General features: G+C 34.6%; 1 protein-coding gene across 1 annotated transcript; it reads left to right on the top strand.

Annotated features, from left to right (window-relative positions):
• The first annotated feature begins 9,944 nt into the window (after positions 1 to 9,944).
• On the top strand, positions 9,945 to 11,655 carry LOC132185362 (ankyrin repeat-containing protein ITN1-like). The gene is made up of 2 exons (XM_059599145.1): positions 9,945 to 10,541; positions 10,852 to 11,655. The coding sequence occupies exons 1-2, from the start codon at positions 9,945 to 9,947 to the stop codon at positions 11,653 to 11,655; spliced, it is 1,401 nt and encodes a 466-aa protein (XP_059455128.1).
• The last annotated feature ends 2,956 nt before the right edge of the window (positions 11,656 to 14,611 follow it).

Raw genomic sequence — 14,611 nt, 5'->3', positions numbered from 1 at the left:
AATTTTATAAAAAATTTAAAATTTTTATTTACTTTATATCCCATTAATCATTTTTAAACCAAAAACTGTATATCAAGTTCATTATCAATGATCTTTTTAAATCATCTTTTTATATCTACTCATCTACTTCTTTATAAATGATCTTTTTTTAATTGTTTTTTATTTTTGTTTTTGTATTTAAACTATTTATGTCTTAGATTTAATCTGCACAAAGCAGATATGTTTCTTAAATGTAATTACACATGGGTTAGCAGAAGTTTGAAGTCATTTTTATGACATTATAACCTTCATAACTTTTGGCTATAATTTTTCAGAACTGTATGCTCAGTAATATAAGAGTTTTATCCTAAAAATTCAGATTCAATGATTAATTAAAAAAATTAATGAAATATGAGAGAAGAAAAGGCAAATGTTATCCCTATATTGGAAGATTGTTTCAGAATACGTCATTCTCAGTCCATTCTTTTTCCAAATAAACCAATTTTTTCTTCAAGCATCAGGAAAATAATGCTAAACTCTCTTACATTAGGCTTATAATCTTTTTGACTAAAAGAGATAAAAATAAAAGGTATCACAACTTTCCAGACTCCACCATGTTTCTTGGAGTCTTTATCCCAAATGGATCATCGTTGCTGTCCACACAATTTCTTTTTCACTGGCAGATTCGAGTTTATCCCAAATGGATTTGCTTTTTGCAAAAGGTCCACCAAATTTTTCGTTTCGGTTTTTAGTTCTCCATTGCATTGATTAGATTGTTGTATTATCGAGAGACGTTGAAGAAATTGGACTTTGATTGTCGTTTAGCTGACGTAGGTATTCTATGTCATCTCCTAGAATAATGTTATAAATTTATTTTGTCACTTCAAAAATAAAGTAATTTTTAAAATTATTATTTAATTAAAATTTAATAGTGATTAATTATAAGCTTAATGATAATTTTAAAAGTTATATTATTTTTAGAATAATACAAAAGAGACAAGAGGTTTAGCATTACTCCATCTGCTAATAACTCCAGTTCATACAAAGTTTTTTAATTAATTCTTAATTTTTGAAGAAATTATTGAAAGCATCTTTCTAATGTGTGAAAAAAATAATATAAAAAAGTGAAAATAACTGTAGCATTCCTCTATATATAATAATTGCCTCTCTCATCTCACACATGCAACCATGACACTAGCCAATTCTCAGGCTTGCAAACCAAGGAAAAATAGGCACAATTTGGGTGTGCCAGGGGAAAGAATGGGTAAAGACACAGGGTGTAAGTAATCTGCAAATTCGAATTTGTGGAGTGTACACCGTAAGAGCACTCCTTGCAGTTTAACCACTCATTTTTTAATTATTTTAGTGAGGCAATTTAATAAAAGTAGTTTAAATCTTTATTTTTTAACTCGCCATTTTAACTAGGGGTGAAAAGACCGGTTAGTAAAATTTATTAACCACCTAGGCGGTTAACCGGCAGTTAGTGGTTAATAACCTTAATAACCGCTAACCATTTTTTAAAGAAAAAAATTAAAAATTTCAATTTTTTTTTTTGTTTTTAAAAAATGCAGTCGTTTATATGGTAATATGATAATATCCTACTATATACGACATCATTTTTAAATTTTTATATATATTTCAACACAAAAACGACGTCGTTTCATATATATATATATATATATATATATATATGGATAAATGAAAAATTGGTCCATGTAGTTGGCCTAAATTACAAATTACAAAAATTGGTCCATGTGATATAAAAAATAATCTATACATCCTTGTAGTTGACCTAAATTACAAATCACTCCATATGGTATAAAAAATAATTGATAAGTCTTAAGGGTAAGGAAAAATAACAGTTTACTGCTTAAAATCAATTTTCGTTAAGTAACTTAACAAAATTCATTATTTTGTCACGTTATGTTATTACAGTAAATTAACCTAATCTCTTATATCCCTGAAATTTTACTCAATGCGTAACCCTTACTCATTTTTATCTTCCTCGCTATGATTTGAGAACATTTTGCGAGAATTTGTCGGTCGCATTTTATGAAGTGGCTGAGGAAAATGAAGATGAGAGAGGGTTACACATGGGGTAGAATTTTAGGGATATAAGAGATTAGATTAATTTACTATAGCAATATTAGATTAATTTATTGTAGCAGTATGATGTGAAGTGAGAGCTGATGTGTAATCTTATATATCATCATAAAATGATGTGAAAAATCTTAATTGTTATTTTTGAAAGTCAAAAATTAATAATAACACATGTCGTGTTTTTATTAGGTATGACGTGGCAAGTGACAGATTTTGTTAATTACTTAATGAAAATTGATTTCATGAAGTAAACTGTTATTTTGGCATACTTTGAATACCAATAAATTATTTGTTATACCACATATACTATTAACTCACCAAATGAATACAAAATAATATAAATTTTCTCTCTTCTTCCCTATCAATAATGTAACGTGGAAATGTAAGGTTATTAATTTGTGATTTTGTGCATTTGTTTCTTGTTAAAAGTAATGCCAAATTTATTTATTTATTTATTTTAACGGAATTTTGAGGATTTCATTGATTAAAGATTATAAGCGTAAAGCTTTTACAGAGCAGAAAAAAAGCTTTTACAGCACAAAGCATGAAACTCTGTAAAAATTATAACCATATGCTATGAAGTTACAAAGTTATAGATATAAACAAAAATTTTTACAATCAGGTTCTATATATGTTTTCAATAATTCGCTAACCCATGTACAAATACAGTTAAAGAGTAGATTTACTCCGAAGACACTAGATCTAAGACATGAGTAGTCAAACTTTTTAACAAAATTTATTTGAAGCGGTCATGAGAGATAATATTTCACACCTAATTATCCAGGTACGTTGTGAGAAATAACCCCTTACACATAATTATTCATCATCACTCATGATGGCAGATCTAGAAAGAATAAACATCTTATTCAAAACAAAAAACACAAATAAACAACCAGCAAACAACAACGGCGATTAGGGAAGAGACTAAAAGTAATGCCAAATTTACCATAACACTTGTAGCTAGAAACGGCCGGTAAATGTTTTATGATCTAGTGCTGCAGTCCACGTAACACTTGATAAAATTAAATTATTTACTATTTCTCAATTAACAAAATATATAAATGTATTTAATTACATGAATGGCTTTGCCTGTTTAGAAAAATATGCACACTTACTTTACACCAACAAATCCAAGTCCTTGTCAGCATGCGTACGAATCATGATTGTTGACAACTTGTCATTTTTAATCTTCGTTGTCAACTTGTCATTTTTAATCTTCTTTACGTACCTTTTCATTTTCACGAAACCTCTTAAAGCGAGGTCGTTTGGTAAATGGTAAGTATTGAATTATATTGTGGTCCAACAATTTACATCTGAAATAATAATAAATTTTTTTTTTTCTTCCTGAAAAGCTTATTATAAACAAATAATAACTATATATATATATATATATATATATATATATATATATATGTTGGCTTAGAAGCAGATTAAGCCAACTCCTAGATGGCTTGACTGGTTGAGTAAATGGGTGGTCTCGTGGCCCCATTGTAGCCAATAGACATCACAAAATCCAGCAGAAACAAATGCAATTACAAGTTGTTTTCAAATTTTAAAATGATCAACAAAAATGGTGACCATGACTAAGGCTGAGATATGGTAATACTTGTCAAAAGTAATAACTGGCCGTATAATATAATTGTCGGCCAAAACAGGGGATGCTGAGGGTCCACACTGTACGCTGAGGATGAAAAGATTAATCAAACTTTGGATGCCAACGTACGCCTCATTTGGATCTCTTAAGTAATGAAATAATAACCTTAATTACCACGATAATTCAATTAAATTAATACAAACAAGTTCAGAATATAATATGTTAGGATTCCTTATTACTCTAGGAAATCCTAGATTTTCCTCTATACAATCAGTGTAGATGCCATATGGCTACTCACCGAGAAATAATTCAGTCAATTGTTTTGTGCAATTTGTGAAGGACGACCCCTAGAAGTGCTCAAATCTCTCCCTCTTTCTATTTCTTTTTGATTTTCTTCTGATTTCGTTTACATAACAAAGTCCCAGTCAAAAAATAAGCCTCGAAGTTCAAGTCAATTTTACACCACTTCCATATGGAGGAGCACACTATTAGTTGTTTCTTGTAATGAATATTTTAATTTATATAACAATTTTGTACCAAATTAAAATTCAATACTCCTGTTCATTGTAGAATTCAAAATGTCTGCAGTGGAGAAATTCATCAGTCTTACTGTCTGAGTGTGGCACTGGCATAGAATATGAAAATTTATCAAATGGTTATCCTTTGTCACTTGTCAGGTAGCATTAACAGAAAAATGGGCTGAAATCTACAAGAAAAAAGGGATTGGATTCTATTCGATGCACTCCGGTTGGGCTGAGACACCTGGAGTTGCTCAGAGCTTGCCTGATTTCTCTAAATCGTAAGGAAATTATTCTTCTAATTACATTTCGAATTCCTCCCGTTCGCCTCTGTCTGCTACTCTTTCTTTGGTTTTTTCTCTTGTTCGTAATCTTTTCTAAAAAACGCTTAACCGACTCCAAAAACTTGTTTATCACAATTTATGCGGAATTAATACAATGAGGCAATAAACAATTCAATCTCCCAAAATATATAAAGTAATAAAGAAGCAGACACAAATATTTTGGTTACGAAGAGGAAACTTTTTAGAAACCGATCTAAAAGTAAAACCTCTCTGGGGCAGCCAAACCCAGTAAATCACTATCAAAAGATTATCCAGAGATTACAGACACTAGGAACACTTACAATCCTTTGCAAGACCTTGGCTCTGTAAGATCGACAAGCCTACAACTCGTCTCCTTGCTCACAATCTTCTTCAACGTGATTCTCCTTTATCGGACCCTTCCGATAGACTTCTCAACCGTAGATTTATCAAAGGAATAACTAAAACTCTAAGAGATTCAATTAACGCTCACCACATATGATCTCTCTTAGCACAGACTCCGGCGAACTCTTTGGGGGCAAAAATTCGTACATCTCTATTCTATAATGATGTATATATACCCCCGACAAAACCCTAGACCTAACCCACTTAAAATCATGTTTTTGGGCCTAAAACTTACGGGGGGTCCGGACATGTTAATGGGCTGTCCGGACACGGCTTTGCGGAGCAAAATTTTAGTTTCTGGAATTGCGGTCCGGACACGGGGAATTGCGGTCCGGACCCGGCCTGTCCAGTCTTGATCAACAGCTCCGATCGATGAGCGTTTGTGGTCCGATTGAGCTGAAATTTTGCAGAGACGTTCATAACACATGAATCTACATTATGAACGGTGGAGATTGGATTTTGAGCATTCTATATTAGTGTTTGAGCCTGTGAACAGTAGCCTCTGCATTTTGGAACTGAATTAAGCCAACACAAGAACTAACAAACTCCCCCTTTGGCAATTCAGTGACAAAACCAAAATGCCGAGTCAATCCCATCATCTCTCCATATTTACTCCCCCTTTTTGTCACAGAATGACAAAAGGTCTTCATATTTCCTGAAACACTTCACAAAATATATCAAGGCATATGTGGAACATGAATACAGAAATAAAACTTATGATCACAAAAAAATGACGTAGAATGGAAGATCATGAACACACATCACCAAAAACTCCCCCTCAACATATGACTCAATAATCAACAAGAAGTTAAAAAATGCAAAACATGTTTCTCCTCCTCAAAAGTCAAATAAACACAAATGATAACACATCAATGACTCATGTATTGCACAATGAATATCCCAAACATGCTCCAAATATGCAAAATATACATGAGACTAGAAATGGCAAGAAACTCATATTGCTTAACCCAAGCAAAGAAAAAATGTACCATTCAACCCATGCTTGTGTGGTGTGTGTGTAAGCCATCCAAAGAGAAAAATTTTCAACTTACAAAATGAGGAGAAAGTTTCACGTACCACCATAAGGTTTTGACAAGTATATCAAATCAAAAGTCAAACCTTATCATACTAGGGCCTAGCCACTCTCATCCTATATATTTCTTTTTGTAAAACATTTTGCACAAGTTTGACACAGTGAAATAAATTCCTTTGGAATATGATTTTTTGATTTTATTTGTTTCACTATTTTGTTTATTTTTCTCTTTGAGAAAATGTCCTTAAACTGTTGATGCTTATCACAAAAGAGAAAGCAGGAATTTTTAAGCCCTAGGTTCAACTAGCATATGGTCAATTTGAAGAATATGACTAGTCAAAAACCTCATATGGTTACCTAACAAACCTCACAAATAAAGTGAAACAAAACCTCAATTTAAGCTTAAATGTGCACAAGAAATAAAGCATAGGCAAAATGTACCACATAAGCTCAGGTTTTAGGTAACCACAAAAACAAGTCCATTGACACAAATTTTCATCTCATGCATATTAAGAACATTCCAAGACGCAAGGAATTAAATCCATAAAAAGCAACATGAGAAATTAATGGACTATCTAGGTGCATAAGACAAAAGAAAGAAAAGAAAACAATCAAAGTAACCTATTTTTGTCTTTTTAAAATTTTTCACAAAAGAAATGCACACAGACGAAAACAAATGTAAAACAAACAAAAATGCAATGCATAAAGAAAAAAAGAAAAAAAAAAAAAAAAGAACTTGCTTGAATTGAGATTACAACAGGCAATACATGAATGTCCTTTAGCATTAAACTTTCATCACATCTTATAGGTCGCACTACAAAATAATGATTTGGTTTAATAACTACTTCTAGGTCTTCACAAGACATTTCACATTCATGAACACTTGATTAGCAAGTAGACAAAAATCTTGGTGGTCCGCACACAACATCTCATCTATAAGCCTTTCAAAGATCATAACATATGAATTTCTTGAAAAATCCTTTATGAATATGCCTCATAACAAGAATCTCAAAACAAACATGTATACACAATTCACACAAAAAGTGTAACAACCAAAAAAAAATTGCAATGCATAAACTAGAAAACAAAAAAAATGCAAAGCAAAGAAAAATAACACGCTCAAGGATATTCAAAAAAGCAAAACAATCAATCCTAGGCATGTTATTGACTCACCTAACTTTAGGAGAGATCACTACCACTCCCTCTCAATGGGTGAATAGTATAATCCTTCCTAACCCAAACCTTCTTGATAGAAGGTGTAGAGACGTGAACATTTTCAATCTTGTCTAATCTAGACAAACCTCCCATCATCATTGTGCATAACCCCAAAGGTTCTTTCCTAGAAACAGAATTTTTATTTTTATGCATATGAGGTTTCAATTTAAAACAGTTGGGTCGAATGTGACCAACTTTTCCACAATGATGACAAGTAGGGATAAAGCTTTTAGGAGGTAGATTCCTAGGAGGATGGACGACTCTATACTTGGGGTAAGATACACAAGGTTCAATATGAATTTTCTTAACTTCCTTACCTTGTGAGGTCGAGGGAGCTGCTGTTTTTCTTTTAACCAAAGAGTCTTCTACTTTTTCTGATTTAACAAATATTATCTCGGAACTAGAATCATTGTTAGAAGACAAAGCAACATGACAATCAAAACTTAACTCAGATTTATCACAATCAGAATTCTGAGTATATAACATATTCTCAAGGGAATTGCTAGAGAATTTTTCCAATTGAGTTTCTGACTCTTTTACTTTATTCTCTAACAAATCAACTTTAGAACCTAAAACATAATTTTCAGATTTTAAAGAATCAATTATAGCATGTGATTCAGACAATTTAGTAACAATAAATTCATTCACATGTTTAAGATCTTGAAACTCCCCCAAACAATTTGTGTATTGATGTCTCAAAAGAGTGAATTTTTCCAACAAATTGTTGAAGGAGTTTATAAGATCATATTCCCCTTGAGAAGTATTCATAGCCAACAGGAGTCAACAGATCTCACTCAAGAATTTAATCCAAACAGAGTGAACCCGCTCTAATACCAATTGAAAAACTCTAAACAGATAAATATCACAATTTTATGCGGAATTAACGGATATTTATCAAAGCAAACAATCACCAAAATATGAACAATCACACACAAAGATTTTGGTGACGGAGAAGAAACCTTTTAGAAAACGTTCTAAAAGTAAAACCTCTTCGGGGCAGCCAAGCCCAGGAAATCACTATCAAAAGATTATCCAGAGATTACAGACACTAGGAACACTTACAACCCTTTGCAAGACCTTGGCTCTGTAAGATCGACAAGCCTACAACTCGTCTCCTTGCTCACAATCTTCTTCAACGTGATTCTCCTTTATCGGACCCTTCCGATAGACTTCTCAACCGTAGATTTATCAAAGGAATAACTAAAACTCTAAGAGATTCAATTAACGCTCACCACATATGATCTCTCTTAGCACAGCCTCCGACGAACTCTCTGGGGGCGAAAATTCGTACCTCTCTCTTCTATAATTATGTATATATACCCTTGACAAAAACCTAGACCTAACCCACTTAAAATCATGTTTTTGGGCCTAAAACTTACGGGGGGTCCGGACATGTTAATGGGCTGTCCGGACACGGCTTTACGGAGCAAAATTTTAGTTTTTGGAATTGCAGTCCGGACACGGGGAATTGCGGTCCGGACCCGGCCTGTCCAGTCTTGATCAACAGCTCCGATCGATGGGCGTTTGTGGTCCGATTGAGCTGAAATTTTGCAGAGACGTTCATAACACATGAATCTACATTATGAACAGTGAAGATTGGATTCTGAGCATTCTATATTAGTGTTTGAGCCTGTGAACAGTAGCCTCTGCATTTTGGAACTGAATTAAGCCAACACAAGAACTAACATTTTCGACCGTAAATGTCCTCCAGGTTTTCAGGAAAGCTTAGAACAAGTGAGGAAGGTGCAGACACGATTCTTTGGTTGGCTACACGACCAAAAGAAAAATTGGTACCAGGTGCATTTTATTTTGATAGAGCTGAAGCACCTAAACACCTTATGTTTACAGCGACTGGTGGCTCTCATGGGATAATCGATTCCATTGTTGACAGTCTTCGTTCCTTGTCCTCTGCCTCTTGTCGAAGTTAAAAGACATTTCCATTTGTGTTTCGAGATATTCAATGTTAAACTTCAGGTTCAAGCCAGTTTCAAGGGTGAAGGTATCCAAACTTCAAGCGAAGCGCTCAAAGTGCCCCATTGTAGCCAATAGACATCACAAAATCCAGCAGAAACAAATGCAATTACAAGTTGTTTTCAAATTTTAAAATGATCAACAAAAATGGTGACCATGACTAAGGCTGAGATATGATAATACTTGTCAAAAGTAATAACTGCCGTATAATATAATTGTCGGCCAAAACAAGGGATGCTGAGGGTCCACACTTTACGCTGAGGATGAAAAGACTGATCAAACTTTGGATGCCAACGTACGCCTCATTTGGATCTCTTAATGCGCCAATTTTGCTTACCAAAGATGACGGCAACCATTTGACACTATAATAATCAAATCTACAATTTATAGTAGTACTGGAAAGATAGACGTCAACATTTTCCGTATAATCAAATCAAAAACGCGTTATGCAACTACAAAAATAGTTAAGAGTAAATAAATTTTTCATATTTGATGTATATTTTTGTATAATTAATTTTTTAATTTGTAAATTTATGTAGATTTATATAAATTAATGTGAGTTTCACAAATTTAATAATTAATTAATTATAAAAAAAATGAGCTAAACATAAAGAATTTATTTCTCACCCAATAATACTACTTACCCAGCGGTGAAACTTCTTTGGACAACCAAACACAAACATGTGTCTTGACCAAAGAGACATAGCAGTTGGCCCTCGTTTTGCTGATCATACATGTCATTGTAAGTAACCCACGTGACTGTAGTAAGTCTATAAGTACTTGTTGAAGTTTCTTCAGTCTTCACATTCACAAATCACAAGTGAAGGATGGATAGAGGGCATGATGAGAAAGCCAATATGCATGCACTCTATGAAGCATCACGAGATGGGTGTGTGAGCACCTTGACCACATTGATCCAAAGGGATGCACTCATCCTTGATAGAGTTTTACTCACATCTTTTGGTGAGACTCCCTTACACATAGCTGCTTTGCTTGGTCACTTTGAATTTAGTAAAGCACTTCTAAGCAAGAAACCTAAACTTGCAGAAGAGGTGGATTCGCTAGGACGAATCCCTCTTCACTTGGCTTCTGCTGAGGGTCACACTGAGATTGTAAGAGCATTGTTGCTAGTAAATGCAGATGTTTGCGTCATTTTTCGTGATCGAGATGAGAGAATTCCTCTCCATTTAGCCGCAATGAGAGGACGAATAGAGACTATGAGACTGTTAATTCATGCTCAACCAACGTCCATCTTGGAGAATCTCCACGGAGATAGTGTATTGCACTTGTGTGTTCAAAACAATCATTTGGAGGCTCTGGAATTGTTAGTAGCATCGGCTAATGGTGACCAATCATTCCTTAGCTCCAAAGACCGTGATGGCAACTCCATATTGCATTTAGCAGTGATGCTCAAGCAAATGAAGGTGTGTTAACAATATTTTTGCCTATTAATCTCTTAGACGAGCATTTTTTTTTTTCCAGTTAATTATATATAAAATATTTTAGATCAAATTCTTGTTTTTCCTTCCTGTAATTTGCAACTCTGTTTGTATTCATAAAGTATGACTAAATTTTTTAATTAGAAGAAAGATATATTTGTAGAATAACTAAAATGCCATTCAATGTGTGTGTGGTTACTGGTTGAGTTAAATTTATTTGGGTTGTTTCGATGGAAGTGCTTTTACAGTTTCTAGTAGCAGCTGGAAGTAACAATAGAGTGTTGTCTTTGTGCAGGTCATAAATTACTTGCTTTCAGTACCAGAAATAAAAAGAGAGGCTAATTCCAAGAACAAGTATGGTCAAACAGCTTTAGATGTCTTAGATGTCTTAGAGGCCTCTAACGTTTATCCAAGAGATTTTAAATATGCTGAAATCAAAAACATTCTAAAGGAAGCCGGTGTCAAAAGATCAATTGATGATCAATCATGGGTTAAGAGAGGGTGGAGGTGCATTTGTTCTTCATTAGGTAGACGCTTGAAGCACCAAGGAAATTGGATCGATGAAACACGTGGCACTTTGATGGTAGTGGCCACTGTGATGGCAACCATGGCTTTCCAAGTCGGGATCAACCCACCAGGTGGCGTTTGGCAAGATGATGCAAAAGGTAAGCCTTCTAGGGAAGAAGACATATGTTATGCTGGCACAGCGATTTTATCTTGTTCGTTACCAGAAGTCTACCAACTCATGTTAAAATTCAATACCACCTCTTTCATTGCATCTGTGTGCGTCGTACTCTTGGTCATTAGTGGATTTCCTCTTACAAGCAAGTTCTCTGTATGGTTATTATCATTAACCATGACTACCTCAGTTGTGTTCATGACACTTACCTATCTGTTTGCACTAGATTTGATTACATCGTTTGACGTTTTAGATAATATTAACAAGTTCGCCGACAATGTAACAAAAGTTTGGATTGGAGTGGTTGTGATTACTGGCGTAATTCAAATAATTCGCCCACTCTATTGGATGGTGAATAAGTTGCGCAATTTCAAACGCAAGTCAACAAAGGCTCCAGCAAAAGTCCCAGCTAATGTCTAAGAGGAAAACTATATGTCTTGATCAGCAACTTGATTAGTAGTTTTTTGGGGTTTCGGTAATCTCATTGTAATATTTATCTTTAGGTTTAGTGCTAAGTACATAATTAGTCATTGTGAGGTAGTTCAACTTGGAATATGAACAACATTGAAGGACAAATGGTTGGCCTTGTTATCTCTTGCTATTGTAGACGTGTTCTACTAGTTTTCCAACCAAGCAAATTTGTCCTCTGGTTACAACTCCCTCAACCGCTCTAGTATTGATTTCCAATTCGACACTCTCCTCCTCCATCAAGGAGAAGTTTCCCTATAGTTGTGTTAAATCTTCTGCCATTCCGATCTATTACAAGCCAATCCGCTCCTCCACCGAAAGACGATCATGTAGTTTCCTTCACAGTCGGTTATTCTGACTTGAAGAAAGTTTTGCTTCTCACCTAGGGCTTAGTGTCGTAGAGAGAAAAACGCTCATTTCCTAGAGTGAAGAGAAATTGAAGCGATAGATATGTAATTATGATTATAAAACTACTTTTACTTTCAAAGATGTAAGTTAAATAAAAGATATTAAAGAACTTTGAATGAAGAGAATCCCACGTAAGAAAAAGAAAAAGTCAATTCCGTATTTATAAGACCTTACACACATCAAGCATTGCTTTAAGGCAAATGCTTGGGTGTGTGTGGTAGCAAGATCTAGGGCTCTTTTGTAATCAAATTAAATTTGATTTTACGGTTGAAATTAACGCATCGTTTCTAATAATTACTATCTAACTGTTATAATTAAAGAATTGTTCATAATGGTTTAGTCCAACGGTCATAATTAATGTTAAAATAGCAGTTTGTTAATGCACCTTAGGTGCAATTTATGTTTCATGCTTTCTATTGTTTTTCTAACAACAACAAAACTCCATCAAAATTGAACTCCGAAAAGCAACACCTTTGCAGTTAAACTCAGAAACATCAAAACCCAATATCGACAACTATAGAATTAGCAACACTATATGGAAAAGTAAACCATAATTTTCATAAAACAAAGGGATAAATGTAAAACTTGTCCTTGTAGTTGGCCCAAGTTACAAATTACTCCATATGGTATAAAAAATAATTTATAGGTCTGTAGTGACCCAAATAATTAACTAAGCTTAGGTCACTTAGTTAGAGAATTAATTTGGATTTTGGGTCACTAAGGACCACTAGAGGGGCATTTTTGGGAATTTGGACTTTCGGACCGGACGTACACTAGGGTTGGCAGACGTATGCTCCTATCTTAGTAGATGACGTATGCATGGGGACCACCGTACGTACATTGTCAATAGTACGCCGTACTCTACCTATAGTACACAGACGTACGCTGGGGACCACAAGGACGTACACTACTTTTGGAATACCCCTTGATTAATACCTGGACGTACAATACAGCCTTTGGACCGTTGTGTAAATAGTACCAGACATACGCCCTAATAGTACCCGGAAGTCTGCTACTTTTCAGAGAAGTTGGTAGCGCAATCTACTATAAATAACCCCTATCCCCCCCTCACTATCACAAGTTCATTTATGCCCCCAGGCTCCTAGAACTCTGTGTGAGTGTTTTGTGAGATTTTGTGAGTTTTGGTGGAGAAGGGAAGGTGGTTCTTGAAGTTTCAGTTAAAGGAGGTAATATCCTTAAGCTTAGTTTGTTTCTTAGATGTTATGTTGTTTAATTGTTAACTTAGTTGTTGGTTTTAAGTTTCTAGCTAGGTTAAGCTTTAATCTTGACGATTTAGTAGTTTATCTTGATTTAATGTGTTTTCTTATACATGGAGGCATTATTTTGAGATAGGAAATCTTAGAAGCATTTTTTGTAGCCCTAGAAGTCGATTTAGGAGGATAGGAGGACAAGTGAACAAAATGAGGTTCTACCTGAAATCCTTCGGAGTGGACGTACGGAATCGAGCCCGAACGTACGATCCAAAGCATTACAGAGAATGCTATTTTGATTGACCATCCGGTAGCTCTAGTTTTTCTGTTATAGGGTTGTTTTAGTGGAATTAGGACTAATAGAAGGTTTTTCACAAATTTGAAGGACCTAAACATGTCGGAGGGATATTCAAAGAATTTAATCGACCCATGTGAGTTTTAACTAACGTAATGCTCGCTGTTATTTTCCATGACTTCACGACTATTTTGTATATCAAAACATGCATATTTGGAACTCTGAGGATTTACACTTGTTGCACATGAACTCTTGCATTTTTGAGAAAAACGTTGTGCTGAATATATTAACAAAGTGAGACTTGTAAAAAGCATGCATGTAAAATACAGACAAGATAAGTTGCATCGTAGGACATGGTACACCGTTATGTGCGGTAAAATGGCCATGAGCTTACTATACATGTTAACTTTATAGTCAAATATTGTATATCGTTATGTGGGTTTTGGATCCAATGGTTTCGTGACCAAGCGCAGCCATACGTATTGGTTGGTCACTATAGGGCGGACATCATTAGTGGTGTAGGCTACCTGAGGTCGGACTCAGTCATGCCACTAATGGGATGTGCGAGTAGTGTATAATGGCTGGAGCACCGGCATTGTATTACAGGTCCCTCGAGATAGTGTTAATCCTTCTGAGAAGGAGTAATATCTCGAGTAAACCATACCGTTAAACTATGACTGTTACTTTATATCATATGCATATATCATATATCTATATCATATCTGTGATATACTATCATGATGGAACTATTGCATACTTTATAAAAATCAGAGTTCATTACAAAAATTGGCATAAGCATTATATGCGTTAACATTCACTAAGTCTTAGACTTACCCCTTTATTTTATGCTTTTCCTTCTCCATTACGAAAAATTGTGCAGTTTAGCTAGCTTAACCAAAGATGCCTTCGGAGTAGACGTGGGTGATCGTGCAGGATCTGATTCGAGTATTTTTTGAGGACTTTGATCCAGTTTGGTTACATTCTATGTGGATTG

The sequence above is a fragment of the Corylus avellana genome, chromosome ca6 (genome assembly GCF_901000735.1).
Source record: "Corylus avellana chromosome ca6, CavTom2PMs-1.0".
In the NCBI taxonomy this organism is placed as follows: Eukaryota; Viridiplantae; Streptophyta; class Magnoliopsida; order Fagales; family Betulaceae; genus Corylus; species Corylus avellana.
The sequence above is the reverse complement of the archived record's forward strand: the minus strand, read 5'-3'. Positions and strand labels throughout refer to the sequence as shown.

Coding starts and splice junctions, on each gene's coding strand:
- LOC132185362 (XM_059599145.1), top strand. CDS start 9,945: ATGGATAGAGGGCATGATGAGAAAGCCAATATGCATGCACTCTATGAA. Junction 10,542..10,851: donor TGATGCTCAAGCAAATGAAG/GTGTGTTAACAA, acceptor GTCTTTGTGCAG/GTCATAAATTACTTGCTTTC.